The sequence below is a fragment of the Photinus pyralis genome, unplaced genomic scaffold (assembly GCF_008802855.1).
Source record: "Photinus pyralis isolate 1611_PpyrPB1 unplaced genomic scaffold, Ppyr1.3 Ppyr1.4_LG4, whole genome shotgun sequence".
Lineage (NCBI taxonomy): Eukaryota > Metazoa > Arthropoda > Insecta > Coleoptera > Lampyridae > Photinus > Photinus pyralis.
In genome coordinates, this window is record NW_022170511.1 from 49141020 (window position 1) to 49163036 (window position 22017).

General features: G+C 35.9%; 1 protein-coding gene across 1 annotated transcript in view; it reads right to left on the bottom strand.

Annotated features, from left to right (window-relative positions):
- Positions 1-3007: 3007 nt before the first annotated feature.
- Positions 3008-22017, bottom strand: part of LOC116169213 (pituitary homeobox homolog Ptx1-like) — a 53357-nt gene continuing 34347 nt past the window's right edge. Inside the window, exon 4 of the mRNA XM_031485241.1 lies at positions 3008-3141. Coding sequence (XP_031341101.1) covers positions 3008-3141 — 134 coding nt within the window. The remainder of the gene's footprint in view (positions 3142-22017) is intronic.

The window sequence follows — 22017 nt, forward strand, 5'->3', positions numbered from 1 at the left end:
TCGTAGAAGGAAAAGTTCTTAGCGAGAAATCCACCAGAATGATAGTCCTTCATTTACTTGCACGGTGCTCCATATACGAATTATGGCAATTAGACATGTAGGGTATACAGGAACCGATAGAACAAAAATTCAAAAAAGGATTGGCGTAAACTACTAAAGTTGTTGTAACAGTCACAATAAATGACGAAGGCAGATATGAGATGTTGTTACCATGGCGTGAGGGACATACTCAGTTACACACCAATTATCGGATAACTCCAAATACTCTAAAGTTTTTAAAGAATGGGAATCCGTGGACATTATATTGAAAAAACTGATATAAATAACCCCCACTGACATTTTGTACAGCATTACTAACCTGATAATCGTTTTGGACAAATGGCTACAAACAATTAATGTCACTTTACAATCAACTTATTTAGAGAAAGGCAATTTTCTTATGGAAAAAGCACTTTTTATATGGAATTACGCATTTTGTAAATCGTTTGATAAACGACTCCCCTTTGATCTTGTTTCTCTCCCTACACCTGTATCCAATTAAATTTGTATTCGGTATATTCTTCGTTTTTCTTGGAATATCGCCAAGCAAAATACTAAACTTCCGTCACAATATGACACTATGTTGGAGGTGTGGCGGTTTGATTTATGGGACTTTTTTAAGTATGCGTTTTCCCAGAAGTGAATTTTGCACTGCACTGCGCGTATGATAAGTTTCAAGTGAAAGATAAACTAACATGAGAATATAAATTTTTTTTAATTCCTGATCTTATTTCAACCTACCAAAAACATAGCTAATTGTGTCCTGCTTCGGGATCTTCTTTAGGAGGCCTAGAATATCCCCAAAAGTTTCAAAAATTAGGTTGCCATGACTGACGGATCGCACTCTACAGTTTAAAATATGTTCTATCGTCTTTGTCAACCATCGGAATAAACAAAATGATTTATTGTAAACCATTTTATGATGACTGACTGATTTTAAATTAAAATAACCAATTCAGTTTTCGTATATTCTCAGAAACAGTGATTTATAACAATGGTAATTGAACCTGCTCATATAACACGAAACAGAAATTTCGAACGATAAGTATTTAGTTTAGTGGGACCATCATAAGTTGCTCGTAAATTCTGGTTTCATTAGGAAGGTTGGCGAGTCCACATATTTTCAAAACGTTTTAGTAGTTTTAGGCAGAATTGCTGGAAATATATCGGAAAATTTGCAATTGAAAAGTGTGATACGTCAGTCATAGCACAGATCTACACATACAACAGATTGCTAACCTTATGCATTTTATGGGAAACACATTTAGGTATACTTAGAAGCGCCCTCTATTGAGCAGCAGATAATGCACGCTTAGTGAAGTGACAGACGGAAAACGCCAAACGTCAAGTAGCGGAAAACCGTTTATAGTTTAAAGACAGACAGAGCATTTTCTATTGAGGTGAATAAGATGGAAATTACAGACCAGTAGCATTCTACCGGCTACTCCGAATCCTGCCGTTACACATACAACAGATTGCTAACCTTATGCATTTTATGGGAAACACATTTAGGTATACTTAGAAGCGCCCTCTATTGAGCAGCAGATAATGCACGCTTAGTGAAGTGACAGACGGAAAACGCCAAACGTCAAGTAGCGGAAAACCGTTTATAGTTTGAAGACATTTTCTATTTGTAATCAGTAGTAATTCCTCCGTTAACAGTGAATTTATTTTGGGATTTGTTTCGGACTAGTTAATTTGTTGCTTGCGAGCCTTTCGTTTTCAAGTTTCCTATGAAGTATCTACTATATTGCCGATTTTTGTGTCTTACTTAGCTACTGTAATTAATCTTTGAGGTAGGTAAGTACATGTAGTAACATTTTTGCTTGCATGCAATCACCTTATCTACTCATTCTCATTGATCCAAGAGAACCACACCGCCGATATGTGTAATAATGGCATATGCGTGCGACTTAATGGTCAGGTGCTATCCAAATCTATCTTCCGCCCCATCGAGCGATTATGCAAAAATAATGTCTTCAAACTAAAAACGGTTTTTCCGCTACTTGACGTTTTACGATTTTCGTCTGTCACTTCACTAAGTGTGCATTATGTGCTGCTCAATAGAGGGCGCTTTTAAGTATACCTAAATGTGTTTCCCATAAAATGCATAAGGTTAGCAATCTGTTGTATGTGTAGATCTGTGGTCGTAGTAAACTATACATTTTCGTAATTTTCTTGACTATTACATTTCCAAATGAGAGCTGTCAGTGCTTTTCTTTTGTTGTGGGAGTTAAATATGGATCACTTTTCCGCTTCAAATCTCCCGCAATGGATATACATGGTTATTGCAAGGGGGAAAATTGATATTTTTCATTTTATGACAAAGAATAACTAACTCTTGATCGTAAACTCCTTTCAGGACAACCGTTTACATTAAAAAAACTGGGTTATTGATTGTTTACACGTAGGGTCAATCTAAAAATACGTTTTGTTGTTCTCCAAAATCTCATTTCATGTCTTATTTTTTATATAGCACATCAATTCAGTCATAAATTAATAATGTTATTTACTCAATTCGCCTATTCACATCCAGTACAGCCTTATCATCTGCCAACACAAATTTTAATTTATGGGAATAAAACAAACCTGAAAAGCAAACAACATTTAAACTTGGGCGAATTACTAGTTTAAAATTGGAAAATTCCCCGTACCTGTATACATAATATTGTTGAGCTTCGGCATCAAACAGTTTCAACATTTTTAACATTCCTAATGACGACTAATTATTTATTTATGAACACTGTAAAAGTGTCCTTTCAAAAACGAAAAGAATTGCAAATGTCACTCGAACATATTTAATTTAAAGAACTTTATAAACAAAGATTATTTTCGAATCCAAAAGCTTTGCTGTATGTAATCTTTATTTATTACTTCACCATGTGCCTTTGCCAATAAATTAAAAATAATGTATTAAGATTTCAAAAAAGAAAGGAAGGATTCTTTTTTAAATAGATTTCATATACATTTAAATTTCATTACCTTTTCTGTCTCGTGTTCTGTTTCTGGGAGTTGTTGGAAATGAAAGTTGAGAATGGTCCATGCCCCCAGATCCTGACATAGCGGAGTGGGCGTCACGAAAATCGCCGGTTTCGGCCCAAACTGTAACATAAATATTTCATTGCTCGCTGTCTCCACAATAATAATAATAGGTACATAATATCAAGAAAGTCACAACAATAGAAATCAAGTAACGGGCGATCAAAAATGAGTTGCTGTCGAGTCGCCTTTGGAAGTTAAAGTTAAATACGATTTACCATGTAAACAAAAATTCCAAAGGTAACTCCACAGCAACTCATTTTTGATCGCATTGTAATATATGTACATTGCGATCAAAAATGAGTGACCGTCGAGTCACCTTTGGAATTTTTGTTTACATGGGAAATCGTACTTAACTTCAACTTTCAAAGGCGACTCGACAGTCACTCATTTTTGATCGCCCGATACATTGTACATATACCTATTCCAAAAAACTGGCATGGCGCAATTTCCTAATTTCCTATTATTGACATACCGAAGACATAATTAATCTATGGGTCTAGGACAATTCGTCGTTACGTTTCACCATTGCCGTTTCGCCGCCACCAATTCGCCGTAAGGATAGTTGGTCGTTGGTCAATTTCGCCGTGTGCCCAATTCGCCATACAAAAAGTGCTTTTTGATGTGTTATATTTCGCATGTGTTAATAAAGGTCTTTACTTTGAATAGATTTTCTGTAAGTTGGCAATGAATGGTGAAATAAGAGGTAGAATGAAACTCAACGATTTTTTATTAAGGTTGAGGAAGAGCTCCATTTTTAGCGCATTTCCACAAAAATAAAAAAAAAATGCGCTATCGTGGCCACTTTGTCCGTCCGTCCGTCCGTCCGTCCGTCCGGCCGGCTGTCCGTCCGTCCGTCCGTCCGCTCGTTTTGCGACGCTACTAGTTCTTTATCTTAAGAGCTATTCTTCTACTTTTTTCGCTATTTGGTTCGTTATGGTGTCGAGTCTTGTACCAAGGAAGGAATTTTTTCTGTACCGCTTACAAAAAAAGTTATTGTAAAAAAAACAAAAACCGTTTTTTACATGTTCCATAATTTTACACTTTTGCCGTTTATTAACGATCCTAGAGATCGTTTATAATTTTGCATTGCTATCTGTCGTCTGCATGCTGGTCTGTCCGTCTGTTCCTTTGTCGGTCTGTCCATCTATCTGTCCGTGTGAACGATAACTTTGTTTAGAAATGTTCGATCGCTTTTACATCTCCGTTAGTTATGAACTGAATTGCATGAAATTCAATATGGGCATAGGTTTAGCCATATAATACGCAATGCCAAAAGTTGGATCGAATCGATTCAAAATTCACAGTGCCCTTTTCGCATCTCGACCATTTATAAACCGAATTGCAAACTTTTTTTACTTATAAAAGTATTTGAATGAAATTTGATACATAGGCACTTGGAATAAAGGAAAATCAAACGCCAATTTCAAAATGTGGTTTTGCGCATGCGCAGTGCCAACTTTTTTATTTGCGGAAGAATTTACACGAAATTTGATACATAGGCACTTGGGATAAAGGAAAATCAAACGCCAGTTTCAAAATTTGGCTTTGCGCATGCGCAGTGCCAACTTTTTTATTTATGGAAGAATTTAAATGAAATGTGATACATAAGCACTTGGAATAAAGGAAAATCTAGCGCCAGTTTCAAAATTTTATTTTGCGCATGCGCAGTGCCAACTTTTTTATCTATGGAACCATTTAAATGAAATTTGATACTTAGGCGCTTGGAACAAAGGAAAATCTAACATTAGTTTCAAAATTTAGGTTTGCGCATGCGCAGTTCCAACTTTCTTATTTAGAAAAGCATTGAAATGAATTTCTTCTCATAAACTGAAATTGAAGTAGCACGTCAAAAATGGATTGCCCATGTGCAACGCTATCTTTCATATTTGTGGCCGGATTTTTACGATTTTAACAGAAGTTGCATCTTATAAATGGGAAATGAATGCAAGTGGAAATGCGCTTTATGTAAATCGTTTACGATTACTTTTTAACTTGTTTGAGTTGTGTTATGATGAAATATAGGTAAGGTAGAATAAAACGTCAAGATCTTGTATTAACGATAAGATGAAGAAGGTAGGTAATTCAACAAATCTTTGAGTGCCATTCTACCTTATATTTCATCATAACACAACTCCAAAAATTGAACTCTTCATCGACAAAGTTGATAATGAACTTTAAATGGCTTTTAGCGTGTTTTTGAAAAAAAGTAGCGCTTATATAATCATTTTGGCTTTGGCCTCCATAATGAAACTGTAGCATAAAATGAGTTTGCTTATAAAACCTCGATCAGTCGCGCAAAAATGAAATAATAGTGGTGGTCTTATTTTTTTTACATAGTGATAAAATTATCGGACTTTTTTTAACGACAATTCAACTCATGTATAAAAAATCGCATAAGCCGCAGTGCAATTGTCACCTTGACAGCGGCAAAAGTCAAGGTTATTTTATTCCAAAGGTTACCTGGTAACTATGTGGGCGGAAGCGGGAGGGACGGAATGTATACGTCATCGAGAATTCAGACATTGACGTTCAACGTTGTTTGTAGTCGCGCGGGTGCTTATTTTTCTTGAGTTATAGTTTATTTGTTTAAAATTTGTTGAAATTTGAAGTGCATAAGGACATATATTAGCTGTAGATACCTGTTTGGTGCAATATAAAGACATTTAGTTGTGAATTTTGTGGGTTTTCATAGCCGTGATTGAAAGATTAGTTCATCAATTATATGCACTTTTGTATGTTATAATTAAGTATTTTTTTAGATGAGTGGCGGTAACACTAAAATTCCTCATCCTGGTGTAAATAAAATCTCGGTTTTTACGTTTCCCAAGGACTCTACCGTTCTTAAAGAATGGGTAAGAAAATGTTTCACATCCGGCGGCAAACTAAAATGTGCTGCGCCCTCATTGGTCAAAACGGCTAACCGATGAAAGCGTAGCGTCCCTGGCCGCAAACGTTTAAAAGCAGAGCCACGAACTCTGCAAAGTGCAACGCCATTTCTGCTTCGACTGCACTTCAAGAAACAAAAAGCAAGCCCTGAGCAGCCCGCCTCCGGTATCCCTGTAGTCAGGGGTGCCGGAGGAATGAAACACGTTGGCCTTTTTCCTTTTTTCCTTCTCCACCTGCAGAACCAGGTCGCCTTGCCAGCTCGACCTCGCGCCACACTCCATCAGTCAAAAGACCTGCATCTGGGCCCACCCCAACGACAGAGCTCGCCGTGTGCACCTCGGTTACCATTTTGTACATACTATAAATATACATATTCCATAAAACGCAACAGCATTTTATTTGGCGTCATCCGCTAAAGAATGTTTAGAGTTTTAAATCCCAAAGGCTAGGTATTGGTACATAGGGGTGGTTCCTATTTTGTAGAACGCGGAATTTTATCCATTTCCACCTCTAAAATTAAATTTGATTACATTTTCACAAGTCCTCGTGCAATGTAAAACAGCTTACGCACCACACTCATTTTTTCAATACTTTGCTTTCAAAGGTGGAAGTCGATAAACTTCCAAGATTTCCAATATAAGATCCACCCTTATATACATATACCCATATAAATCCAAAAATATACTGCAAAAACTAAATGTTTTACCCCTTTTATTAGCATTGTAACCTATGAGCAATTTTAAATGTGTATTCTGGACGACGTTTTCCCGCCTTCAAAATGCAAGCATTCTATTGGTTTAGAGTTACCAGACAACCTTTCTAATAAAACAACCTTGGGCAAAAGTTACCTGCAACTTTTCCAGCGACAAATGCACTAGTGGTTTTTTCACTTATTCATTTTCGAACCAATTATCGCATTATCCTTTCCCATATGATTAGTTTGACGTCTGTCAATAATTGATTAGTTTGGTGAATTTCTTGTTCCTTAAATTGTCCTGCCGAATTACACTCGAGGTTTGTATTTAAACCGAGTAAATGTGGGTTGTTGCAATTCAAATCTGTTTCCTTTTAGCAATTGAACTCGAAAAACTGTCAACCTAAAAATGCTCCACCTTCGGTGTCGCATTTTTATTAGTTGACAGTTTTTCTCGTGTAATTGCTAGGCAACAGATTTTCATTACCTAAACAACCTAAATTTACTCGGTAAAATACAAACCTCTTGTGCAATTATAAGTGAAAAATCGTATGGAAAGTGGTACTTGTTTTCACGATTTTTACTATGCGTTTCCATGGAGTTTAATCCTGTCTATGAACAATAGCATCCATTTTTGAGTGACAGTAAATCGCGAATGTCAATAAAATTATTCAATTGTGGGTTATTATGGATCAGTATGCAAAAAAATTTCGTGTACAACACGTGTTGAAAGTGTCTTTTTTCCATGAATTTGCTTGATTAACTCGGGCTTTGCCCTCATTAATCAAACTGCAAATTCATGAAAAAAAATATCACCTTCTAAACTAGTTGGACAAATAGTTATTTGTACAACTACTTTAGTGGTAGTATTTCAAAACTTTTCTTTTCAATGGATTTCGGGTCAGATGGTTGAGGCAAGAGAGGACAACAATTCCACATTGTATGACATTGGTTCATAAATTAGTGTAAATGCTGATATCATCAGCAGCTTGCGGGAACTATACTTACAAATTACGGGTTCTTTCAGCTTCCACGAGACCATATTTTATTCATAAGGACTGTTATTTATTATTCTATAAATAAAGGTGTATTAGGTTGTACACTTTTTATGTTACCGTGTCTTAATTTAAAATCTATGTCAACGTTGTTGGTACAGGGTGTGGGTAAAACACGGACCCGGACCCGAACTAATCTACGGTCAGGGATCACTTTTATGGATTTTTTGTAGTGATCCTTATTTTCCAACCGCTCGTCCGTGTGAGCAATACTCTTTTTATCAGCCGCCGCTTGTTCGAAATTTGGACTTCTTTATGGTTTAGGAAAGAACCATCAATAGACAATAGGAACAAAAGTTACAGGGATTCTTGTGGATCGGGAACGGTAAAAAAAGGCGACCTCATACAATTAGATATAGCGATTTTTGTGAAATTTTAATAGTAGGTCCTGTCAATGAAACGAAATTCAGTGTGGGTGTGTCACGCATGAACAGAACCAGCTTCCTTATCTACTGTAAAATATCTGTCTCTATAGCCTCTTAAAATATGGAGCAATAAATTTTTTTGAACATTACAGACGTTCGCGTAAACCGAGTAGGTATTGGTTTATTAAACAATCTCATTAACCTTCCAATACAACACCTTGAAATAATATACAGCGACATTCACATAGCTTGTTCGTTAAAAGTTTTTAATCCTGAAATTGAAATTTGATTTACACCTATATAATCGACCACTGCGAATTGAAATACAAGTACAATAATTTCAAGATGGCGCCGCTTCCGTAAATAACGGAAGTGGTGCCATCTTGGTTTTTTGAAATAGGAACATTCCATTCTCTATTTTGTAGCCCATTTTTTAAGAATAAAAAAAAATTGTTCCGTCGATCTGTCCGAATCTACTTTTTGGAGAAATGTCCTAGAGTCCTAGATTTTTTTGCAATAATTAGCATATACCTGAGGAAGTGGTGTCAGAGGGCCATCAAATTTCGCTGTCTTAAGCCCCCCCCCTCCCCCATTATTTCCCGAGATGTTGTTTTTCAAAGTAAAACGTGCATAACTTTTACATGCAGCAATCTATTGGTGTCAGATTGTGCATACGCACGCCTTTAGTGGTGCCAAAAGGAATTGTTTTCTACCAACTACCGAACGCCCTTCTTTCGGACCCCTTATCAAAGAGGGTACCCATAAAGGGCAAGTGGAACGTCAGTGCCAGACATATCCACTGGTGATGTCAAAACCTTCTGTGCAAATATCTGCAGAACTGAGAGGAGGATATTCCCACACATTGCAGATGCCTCTAAAAATGCCTTCGTTCGATTTAATTACTCTGTCCATAACTGTAAATTACCAACAGCACCGAAATATTTGTCATGACTACACCGTTATGAAGGAATTGTAACAAAACAGGGTTATTTGGATCTAGATATCACGATACCGACGAACTCTAAATAACTTACCTAGTCACTGAACATTTTTTTTTACGCGTTTTCCAATTCATGTTGAAAGGCGCTATTATGGTCACTTTTTAATCCGTCCGTCCGTCCGAGGTCTTACTACGCCTACAGTTTACACAATATTTAATTCGTTATTTTGCATTCTGTAATTTGTGGCTCTGGCACCTCACCACGAAAAATTTTAACGCTTAATGTGCGCATGCGCAGGCTGCGCTTTGTCTATTTTCTTATTTATCCAGATTTTTTTTTAAATTTTAACCACAGATTCTTCTAGTAAAGACAATCTCACCGCATATTGTACAAATCAGCTGTGCCCATGCGCACACTGCGCAATATCAACTCTTATTTATAGAGATATTTGTTTTAACTTTTATCTAAAAATTTTTCCACTAAAGGCAAAGATATTGCATATTTTATCTAAACATCGGGTGTGCGCATGCGTACACTGCGCAATGCTAAGTTTCATATTTATAAGATTCTTTGGGCCATAACTTATTTTCCTTTGTACACATAAATCACGACGTAAATAGTCCCGCTTCTGACATTTCCCTACAACATTCATATTTGATTGCTTTATACTATATCTTGAACTAATTCCGCTTGCCTTTGTCAAAACGGTAAAAAAGCTGTACGCAACAACCGGCACGTAGACCATCGCGATAAGGCTCGTTTTCTGACCGCCCACATAACTCTAAGTGCGAACAGCAACGAATTTACCCTAAAACCAACTGTTTCCATGACATTATTACCTAAAATGAGTAAATGAGAACAATTCCTTCATATTAGAAAAAGATTTTTTTAAAGTTAATTGCACACGTAGGTATGTGCTAAAATGCGCGGTAAAAAGATATCCTATAGCGCATTTTGCTACCGGTAACTATTCCAACCCATTAACATCTGGTTATGCGCTCAAATTGCACCACTTGATCAAAGCTAGCGTCATCACGATTAAGCGATAATATTTTTCTAAGTTTAAGTTGGGGGTGGGGGGGCTGGACGCTTTCAAATGTTACATTTCGTAATATGTTTTTTGCACTACATTATACCTTTGATTATGGGCTCAAATGCTCCGTAAACATAAATAAAATTAGTGAATAATTGAAAATTTTGGCCAAATTTGAGTGTCATCCAGAAGTGATTATGAAAAACACTTCTTTGTTGCATTAATTGGGGATTTATATCTATCAAATGAGACTAAAAATACATATTTTTAGCTAACGGTGGAGTCAGCAATGGTCATAGCCTAAGATATTGCACTTGTTTTGTGTGTCGAAATAAATATCAACATAGTTAGGAATATTGACAAGAATCAAATAATATAAATCTTTATTTATTTAGTATGAGTGACGTCTTTCGACAGGGCCTTGTGCGATAAATAAAATTTTGCATACAAAGGCATATGACAGGGAATTTAAAGACAATGAATCGGTTCATTTACCTGCAACAAGGCCTATTTAATAAATTGGACAAAAGTAATATCGACACATTAACATTTTCTTCCAATGCACAATCACGATCTCGAGTATAAAACCGGTTTACTCGGATTCGCAATGTATAGGGACATTTTTGTTTTGCATTCATCACAGAGAGTCAACTGTACCATTGACGTGGTCTGTTTCCATATTTCTAAAAGGAGCAGGATTTTCCAAGGAGAAATGAGACCAGTTGTAACCTGAAGGGAATCTCACCCACGTCTGCATTTTTTGATTTGTATAAAGTAGTGTCTGATTATTGTAGGAATTAACGAATTTTTTTTGGAAGTAATTTTATTATTCCCAAAGGAATCGACCTATGAGAACCATTTGCATGATCAGATTTTGTATTGTACCGTGTGTCCTATTTTGGTTGCAACTGAAGTGTATCAGCTGTTTTTAATGATAGAGATTTGCTGTTTTCGCAACCCTATGCCATATTTGTGTGAAACTTTTAACACCACAAACAGAATAAAACTGGTTACGTTTGTTTCTGAGATACACGGTGAAAACGGAACGTTTGATTTTTTGGGCCGTTACAATGGTCATACAGTAATTTTTTGACTTGTCACGGAAATAACGGAGAAAGTGAAGGTGTGGGGTTATAAAACCACGTAAAAAACTGATAAAGGTTGTATTTGATAAATATGACTATAGACTTTTTTGGGTAATGACGGTGGCAGTGGTGGAGAACGCCGTATTTTGCATAAGTAAGTGAACGTCGACGCTAGCAGCTTTATCGAGGTAGGCAGCACATGCTAAATCTTTTGGTACAATTTGATGAACAGAATAGGGTTACTTGTGGCATGAGCGCCAATTCTCAACTCAATTGTTATAGTACAAATTTTTAGTCTCGTTTAGGAATGACAAGAGAGCTTTAAAATTAAGCAATAATTTATTTTGAGCATTTACTGCCACCCATCACGATAAGTTTACGGTTATATGTACGAATTTACAACCACTAACTTACCCACTTATCGTGGAAGTCGCTCTTTTTTCGTGATATCTTTTACAGGCGTAGAGGTGTTATTTTTAGATCGTTTTTTTTAGTAATTATATTCTACATGAAGGAATTTATTTACTAAGGGGGATTTGGAATGAAATATCAGCTACAAATGAATGTATGGCATCAGTTATGTCGAAAATTGTGGTTACCACTCGGTATTCAGCTACAACATATAAATCACGCTCGTAAAACCGTCAACCACCATAAGGTAGTCAATGTATCTTCTAGCATGTGTTAAGTAGCAGTGCTAAAAAAATTATCTGCTGACACGGTTCGTTAGGAAGCAATTAGAGCAGGGAGGAGTAGGTGATATTTCAACGGGCCATCGTCATGAATCTCTAAATAGTGTCTTCAAACGAATGCGCTTAGGATAATTGTTACAAATTCCGATACAACTTTTAACCATCGTGTGATTAATGATATATAAAGCAGAGTTAACGGTAAGCTTATACAATCATTGGTTAATCGCTAACTAATCTTTACACATAGTACGGATTCTATGTGCAAATAAACACGGGATCCCTATTATATAATTGTATTTATAGATTTGTAAAGGTTCTAACACGAAATGTTGATTTTGAGGTTTACTGCTAATGGTCTTTATATCGTTCATTATTCGCTGTATGCGTATATTTTAAATGAAAGTTTGATTTGTTTAACATCAACAAAGAATAAACTTGCGGCTTTTATGTCCGTTTAAATTCAGATTAAAATGGAATTAACCACGACATTCTCAGATTATGCGGTTACTAAGTGAATTTAACATCTTATAAAGGGAAAGTTAAAATATACTTGACATCAAATTTATAACCCTTGTATATTTAAGTAAATATTTTATCTGTTGTTTTTCTCTTTAAAAAAGACATTGTGCGTTTTGAATTTGAATCATTGTATCAAAATTCAGCGCATCTTTACTGATGGTAGGTAGCTTCCCATAAATTCGAACAATTGGTGACACGAAAGTTGGGTGTACCAAAACGGAATCCAAGAGATAATTTCCGTGGAATGTAATGATAACATTAACTCGCAGTGTATACAAAAAACCAGAAACACCGTACTTGTGGAAATTATATTTACTTAAGACACACGAGCCCATAAAGTTAAGTCAATAAAACAACAAAGAAATGTCGCGCGTCTTAACACATTATTAAGATTCTTTTGAAGGCAGCTTAGAGCAAGAAGATTCTTTTTATTTTGAGTCTACCCGACTCCCTATACAGTTTCATAGTTTATCGAATTTTCTAACAATGTTAATCTTGTAAGTGCCATATTGAATGGTACGTGCATGTTATTATTTTTATTTAAATTTGCATTATTCATACTCTTATGGCAGTCCCGTTCCGTTCCTCATATTGTAGTTCTTATTTACTTCTTGTATCATTGTGCACACATCGTGCCTTTAGTTAGAAGGTCAGGTTCAGTTAGTTTGTTTATTTATACATCTAGACATTCTTAATATACCTGAGCCTCGTTTTATATGTTTAAGAGAAGCATTTCTATCGCATAAATTGAAAAACGTTAAAATTGATTAATTTACAAAATTTTTAATGGTATTCCATCAGTACAAACCCAAACACAATTTTTCCACCTCAAACCACCCTCACATTATGTCTGGTTATGAATAATTTACTGGCAGTAGTTCTTCCCTCAATAAGCTTGATAAACAATAATTCTTCGCATATTATGTGACACCCTCTAATCTATCAAATCAAATATAATTGTTAGAGTCAGTTGATTTATGATGTCGAATAATAAATAGTTTTCCAAATTCCAATAAACGAAATCCCAAGCTTTTGCTTAACACAAAACTAACGCGAATTAGGTTTATGAAAAGTCGTGTTGAACGGATTGAACCCATTTGAGTTTGAGCCAAAACATTTTCAGTTGCGTCTACGACCAGAAATTGCCTCAAACCTTATTTCAAATGGGTTTATTCGTTTTGAGTGAGTAAATTGTGAGTAAATTTGATGGAAAATATACTCATTTTCATATTAAAAAAATGTCAAAAAATTTGTACGGGGTGTTGAAAAATTCAGACCAAGTTTCAAAATGCGAATAATTTATTTTTTAAATGATTACCAATGGTCTATATCCAACATAAGATCATTCTTCGCCCATCTGTTCACCGAGTAAACTACATTTTTTTGCAACCTTAATGTGTTAACAAACACATTGCAAGTAGTTGCCCAAAAAAATTAAGTCAAAAGACTACCCTTAATTGAAGTTAATGTAATTAATGTTTCTGTCTGCTTCTATCACATGGAGAGAGCGCATGCGCACTCTCTTGCATCGATACGTACACCACGCGCAACTGTTATGCTGCGTCCTTCTCTTTCACACGGAACAGTACGGTTGTAGTTGTAGCACGCAAGAGAAAAACATGTGTATTGTTCTGTGTGTGATAAGGGTAGTATGAAATTAGATCCCTATATCTAAATTGGTTTTTGAGAGGTAGTCTAGGCGATAGAGACTTTAAAATTGGCAAATTGGACATTTTGAAGTGGAAAAGAAAAAATTGGTGGAAGAGCCTGAAGAAGTGGAATCCGCAGAGGAGAATGATTACGTTGAGATATAAATGAATGTGTGAATATTTTGATAGAAAAATACTGTTTTTACGTGAATAAATGGTATATAGAAATACTTTGTTTTACAATTAATATTTCCTCACACATGAAAGTTGAAGGTGGAAGGTGACTTTACGTCAACTCTTCAGTTACCTACCTCGTATGAAATTGCACGAAGAGCATTTTTAGCTAAACATATTTCATCTAGCCCCGAAGGTAGCGATATATTTGCAAAAAAACGCAAAAAAGCACGAAAATTAATGATTTTCGCCTCCTTTTATGAATTTTCTAGGCTAACTTCTGAGTATCTACCTTATAAGAAATTTCACGAGGAACATTTTCAGCTAAACATATTTCATCTAGCCCTAAAGGTCGCGATATATTTGCAAAAAACCGCAAAAAAGTACGGCAATTGATGATTTTCGCCCCCTTTTATGAATTTTCTAGGCTAAGAGGTAGACCTAGACTAAGTTCTGAGTATCCACCTTGTCTGAAATTTCACGAGAAATATTTTCAGCTAAAAATATTTCATCTAGACCTCATAGATCGCGAGATATCAGCCAAAAAGGACAAAAACGCGGTTTCTGGGTGGTGGTGGAGTGGCTGGAGCCTTTAGCACAGGGCCTGGGGGGTGGAATTTTTAATATGTTGTTTCTGACAGCTAACTGAACATATTCCACCACTTTTTCTTTTCCACTTCAAAATGTCCAGTTAGATGCCTTTATCGCCTAGACTAAGGGTAGAGAAACGAAAACTTGTGCGGATAATATAACATGTTTAACTACTCTTTTAGCTTTGATTTAAGAGAACTATCAATAAACAAATCGAATCAATTCTACCACAAGGTAGAATAATTATTACTTTATGTAACGAAAGCATAATGAAGCTTTTACGGCGTAATAAAAACAAGTTATGCTTTAGGTACATACGTAACTTTATGCCCGGCTCCGGATAAGATATTTTATTAAAAACCACAAGAAATAATCAAACGTTTCCGTCGTGCCAATCGTCGGCATTTGCAATGAAATTGGAAATTGTAGATGTCATAAAAATAAAGTTGATTGCCATTCTGTAAAATGAACGAATTGGCGGGTATTGTAGAACAAGTAAAGAGGCAGGGATACATTTCTAGCGCATATCCACAAAAATAAAAATAAAATGCGCTATTGTGGCCACTGTGTCCGTCCGTCCGTGTATTCGTCCCTATTGGTGTGTCATTGCTGTATGTTTATCTTAAGAGCTATTGTTCTACTTTTTTCGCTATTTGGTTCGTTATGGTATCGAGGCGTGCACCAAGGAAGGATTTTTCTGCGTTATTACTCAAAAAGTTATGTAAAAAATCAATTTGTATCATAATAATTTTACACTTGCCGTTTATTGTGCTTATAGAATCTATAAGCTAAGATGCTTTTTGTAAAATCAAATTGAAATGACGTGTCAAAGAATAGGTTGTGCACTTTATTTGTGGACGGATTAAAAACACGTAAAATAATTATTGCGCATGTCCAGGCTCACATTCGAACCAATCCTTCTGAAAATCAGCTTCATTTATCCAACGGTAACCTAGTTATATCCGTAGAAAGTTCGTGAAAAACCGACTAAGAATTGTTTTTTTACGGAGTTATCAAATGCCCGCGATTTTTTTCAATATTTTTTTAAGAGCTATCATCAACGTTTTCATTAGGTGTATAACTTATTTTCTCGAAAAACAACCTTTTAGAATTGGTACCGCAAGAAGTACCCGCAGCGCCTTAAGTCATATGACCTGAGGCGGCAGACGATCGATTTTAGCATACTCTGATAGGACAAAATGGAACTCCATCGGTTAAAATTTTGATCATTCTCGTTCAGTGGATTTCGTGCTAGCTCCCATACTAACAGAAATTGCATCTTACAAATGGAAAATGAATGCATACATATAGGTACATGTCCAAAAATTGATTACTTACGCGCAGATCTAACTTTATTGCCTGTGTACCACTGTTTTCTGAAATTTTAACTGATGATGTTTCTTACAAAAAGAATTTAAAACACACGTCAAGGATTGCGCAGTCAACTTTTCTATCTGTAGACAATTTTCTTGAAAATGCTAACAGAAGGTAGTACTTATAAAACTCAATTGAGCCCATATATAAAAAATATACTGCGCATGCGCAAATTCAACTTGTTTATCAGTGGATTAATTTTTCTGAAATTTTAAGATGGTTTTTATAAGAACAAATTTAAAACGTAAGTCAAAAATGGATTGCGCGTATGCAGAGCCAAGGTATTAGCGTCCACAAATTAAAAAGATGCCGTGGGTCCGTCCGTCCGTCCATCTGTCCATCCCTACAACTGTGTTCCTTTCAGATCTTTATCTGAACAGCTCCTTTTTTGCTATTTAGTTCTCTATGATGTCGACTTTTTTCTGTGTCTCTTACAAAAACAGTTATTGCCGAAAATCTATATTTCGCTTCTCATAATTTCAAGTTCTACCGTATTTCGCTTAAACATTTTATACGTTTGTTGCATTATGATTTTTGATTAACCAAAACTATATACATATAATATTTATATATATAAACTATAATCGTTAAGTGAATATCAAGCAAATGTAATAATTACAATTCGATTGTATCGAAAACCAAAAATGTACCTTTGAATTCTAGTCGTAGCAGTCGTCTGAATTCAGAAAAGCGCGTTCACCAAATGTGTATGGGATCACATCACAAACAAATAAAAGGGGCAGTGAATCGCGCTGCGCATACAATATTGCGAAATAGCAATGCTAACGTCTAACACTGAGGCAATCGGATATAAAAACTATAATTGATAGTCCATAAGAATCAATAATTCGAATGACTTTACACTAGCAAAAGCAAAATTTTGATCAACCACCGGTTATCCTTACAATCTGTGGGTATAAAAGCACTTCACAAAGTGCAAATAACTAAATTTCTATTCATCTAATCAAATCAAAACATAAACAAGATAATATGAGCCAATACTTCGGAGTAAAACAAATAACGTGAGTAACACTTGTAAATATCGGCTTCAGACAAAAACTCGGTAATTAATATCGGTATAACATAACGTATGTGAAGGATACAATGTAATCAAACTAACAGAAATGAATCTTCGTAGTCACACAAATAATCGTAAGTAACATCGGGCCTCGATATTGATAAAATCAAATCTTCGGTAGCTGCAATAACAAAGTACGCAGTATCAGGTGTAACGAAGCGATTTACAAGATCGTTAGTCTCCGAAGGAGGTTCGTTATACTTGCAGTTACGACCTATCTTGAAAGCTCCAGGTAAGTAGGCGGTAACACGGAATTAATTTCAACGGATTCTGTCGGTAAGGTAGAAACTCGTCTATTAATTGACGCGCCAAAACCAATACTTAATTAGATGGCGGGTCCAAACAAAAATCCACGTACGGGTACATACAACGTAAAAGGTAATCCAAAAGAAACTATGAGAAATCTATGAGTAAAGGTTGAGGGAAGGTTACAGTCGAGTGTTGAGTGAAGATAAAGTCCTAAAAAAATACGTAATAGGAAAAAATGCTCCGTAATAATGTAATATACCTCGTATTGTTTATAATATGCAAATGCGGATTCGTAAAAACGATTCACTGGAGCCACCACAGACATCAGAAGAAAGACACAAAGTCAGACCAAAAGAAAACATTTACATGTAATCAGTGCGAAAGCCGAAACTTCGCCGAGGGGAAGAAATACAACTGCGCGAGCGAGATAAACTTAAAGAAGGAATAGCTAGAAATACCACTGAAAACATCTGCACGACCTCCGTCGGCGAAACAAAGAACATCGTAAAAGAAACGTATACTAAGATAACGTCTAAACTAGTGGATTACTCTGTATATTGAGAGTACTTGTTGTAACCAGAGTTGTGGTACTGATCGAATGTTTTTGTTTGTAGCCAATGTATACAGTGTGTATCTTTCATTTGTTATGTTTGTGCAAGTATTATGTCTGTAATAAGTTGCTCCTTTCAGTCTCCGGAATACTTGGTACAAGCCTTTTGTACTTCGTATATAAAATATTGTTATCGGTGAAGTGTTGGTCTGTATTTGGATGCATCTAAACATCGAAATCGTGAAAGTTAAGGGTATAATTTGTTAAGTAAAAAAATATGTACTTTTCAAGTATTTTTAGATTATTTAATAAAATATGGGATTTTCCATTTAAAAAGACATAAGTTTGATACGCCACTGGAATACAGCACGCCACTGGTGATCAGAAATATTTAAACAGAAACATGGCAACGGTACTTGCGCACAATTTTGGTCAAGGAATTATGATCCGATGGACCTAGATGCTGCAATATACGGGGTATTAAGGGAAGCTGCGTTTTGATCATAAGTGGAATTCTGAATTATTTTTTATCTTTACGTCGATTTAAAAAGCGGGTGCAGTAGTTGCTCAAATGAAGTACTCTCCAAACTAGCTTTAATCCTTACTCAAGATACATTCAAGACGTCTAAATTAATCCTTCAAGAGATGCTATCCAATACAGATAACATCAAAAAACGTTAATCAACGTCGAACTTGAATTGCCTGATAAAAATTTTCAAAAAAGGATGACATCGTGCCATACTTATAACTGTCATGATAAGAGCCCAATATTAAAGTGGTACTTACAACGCATCATGATGCGTTCAGACCTACGACTATTACCTGACGATTGTCAAAGTTTGTCATCGCATTTTGTAGAACAAGCTGGTTAATCGTACTATATGGTGGTTACAAATAATCACCTAGTTATGATCGGGCCATTTTATTTTTATGGAAGGGAGATAATTTCTAGCCGTCTAGAAGCTTCAAATATGGATGGCAATAAATAAAATGCTGACAACACATTAATTGTATTTGAGTGAGATTTGGAAAAATGTTCCTTGCGAAACTAATAGAATTCTTTTTTTAACTAGATGAAGGCAGACGATGGTCCTGAATTTCAAAACCATTACGTAGGTATTATTATTACAATGGATATTCTACAACTAGGTACTTGGAGTCGTATTTATTCACAACTATTCTGAAGGAATGAACCACTCGGGAGTCGGGACGATGTAACCGACTCCCCATCGTGTACACTCTACAGGAGTATTCAACCTCCTTGTTACATAAGCTATTAAAATAAAATATTAAAAAATACGCAAAAAGAGTACCTGTGGCTGAAAAACATATCGGGTATTAACAGTGGATCATTTTTGAGTAGTAAAACATGTGATTCCCATTCATACCTCTTCCATTATCCCATTAAGAGTGTACCAGTTTTGACGCCAATGACATATCATATACGTTTCGTCAAGGACTTCCAGTTCCTGTTGTAATTACCCTCTTCCATCAACACATCGTAAACGGTAGTTTAAATTTTTAGTTAAATGCCTGTGGAATGTTGTTTAATTTATTGTGGCGGATCGGTGTGAGGTAGTTAGTGTTGATGTTATTAATTTTTGAATATCACATTCTAGTTACCGGCATCGTTACGTTGGGGAATAAATTTTAGGCCTTAATTTAGGAAAGTAACCATATCGTTGGGTGACATCTTGAAGAGACCGAACAGAAATATTTATGTTCTTGAGAACTTTAATTTTGCAAACAAAGATCATCAGTTTGATTTTTGATATTGAATTCGCAATTCGCCTTTTTGGTGGATTTCGCTACAAACCCGCCACAAAATAGTACTCAATTTTCGGGTACTTCTCATAACTCGAGCTTCTATTGGCGACACGAGAAAGAGAGACCGCGATTAGAGCTGTAAGAAACTTTTGAGGACCCCACATCATATAGCCCCATCCCTAAAGTTGTTAATTACACGGTCCCGGCACGTACAATGCACATGTACACTCCTCGTCTTTCTACAAGCATTCTTCTACGATCCCGCACTTGCTGCCAGCCAGCCAGCCCGCCAGCCGGCCAAAGTGAGAAAGCTACCTTTTGACAAATAAATTTGAAAAAATGCGCTAAAAAATGTACAGAACTCGTAAAGTAATTTCTCGTGAATAAAGGTACCTTTCACTCACTTGGTCCATGGATGCATTTAAGCTTAAATTATGTGCACTGAAATATCTGCAAAACACATGTGTGCGAAGGACCATGATATGCACTTACTCCCTATTAATTATAATTTAACATTTATTCACATCAACTTCATGGGTGATGAATTAGAAGATTATGTGAAGCAGGACGGCTAATGCCAAATACTTACATACTATGTACCTAGGATACTACTATCACTTCCATTGTTGCAACGGTACATAGAAAGAGTTAAATTTGCTTAGAATAATAACAAATGGTGGTGGTAAATGCGTAAATCAATTCGGTAAGCCCATTAAAATTCCACATAAGATACTGATACACCTAACCTTTACACATCACTTCTAATATCGAGTGAATTAGGAACAACATATTACAATTGTAATCACGATTAGCTACAGTAACACAATATGAATTAATTCCTTTGAATCTATGGGTCATTTTGAGGGCTAATTCATGCATGTTCCGTACAAAACATTTATTCAATACATTGATAGCTCTTTTATACGTTCAGTCGATCAATCAAATCTTCTATATGGATATGTTGTTATAACTTGAGAAGAACAGAATGGCAACTTGTGTTATAGGGTAGATGACTAAAATGGGGTCGGCGAGATGGAATAATTCGTTAATCTGCAGCTATAGGGGCGCTGTCATAGGTACAGGCGCGATCTGACACTTGCTACATTCTCATGCAATTTTTCAAATTCTCGCAATTTTTCATTAGTTTTCAATATGCGCCATGCGTGAATTATTTTATCGCTCTCCGTAGAAAATTAATCATTTTCAAATAAATTTAACCGTAGTACCTCCTTTGCAAACATAATAGAGCGCGACAGTATGCGTGACACCTGCGAATGAAACCCGAAAGTATCTTTCAGTATAAATTATGGCAACCGCTAAATCTGTTTGTGATAAAATGAAAATATAAATAATAGTTAGCTTTAATGATTTGTGAACTTATTCAAATGACAATGTTTTGAAGGCGTGACAAGAAATTTGCCAAGCATTAATTCCTCTTAGATCGGAGTAATACTAAGGATTAAAGGATCATTAAAATTGTGCTCGGGAATTATGGTATAAAACTTGATAGCGCATCTAAGATTATCCAGGATCAGGTTGTTAAAGAAAGTACTCGCGATTTACTGTGCCCCACAGTGGCTAAACTGGTGCAGATATTTTTCTTTTATTCGTCGAATCCTTTCACGTACCGAATATAAACAAATTTAATTCCAACGTTTACAGTTTAATACATAATCGAGTTTTCAGCGACATTATTTTTTTGCATTCTGTTTCGGTGCGTTAGTGATCACTTTTAATTTTGTAAAGTCTTCCAAGGATTAAATGTTTTGTTTTATGTTTAGAACACCTGGTAGTGTAATATGTGACTGATAAATGACTTCCTAAAATCCTAAAGGAAACCCAGATTAAGGGCTTAGTGGACGTGTCGCGAGCCTGGTAGCGAGAATCACCCCCTTCCAATCCAATCGCCCCTAAGTTTGAGCCGAGTCAGGTGCGCCGCCGTCTCTTGTAAAACGTGACGTTATTAGTGTTTTAAAGCCTCGCGTTTGAGTGTTTAAAAATCCGAAAAAAAATTGCTCGCATGATAGCGGAATGAAATCGCTTTTTTTGGTACGTTAACATTTTGAAATAATTGCGTTCGACTTTCATATGTAGGACAGTTCTGATTTCTGTGAGAGGCAAGAGGGTCCACGGTCTTCAAAGTATCAGGTTTCCATTTTCTACTTGACAGCGATACGACACGGACGAACTAATTGGCCATAAAACTATCCTTAATCCTGTTTACTTAAAACCGA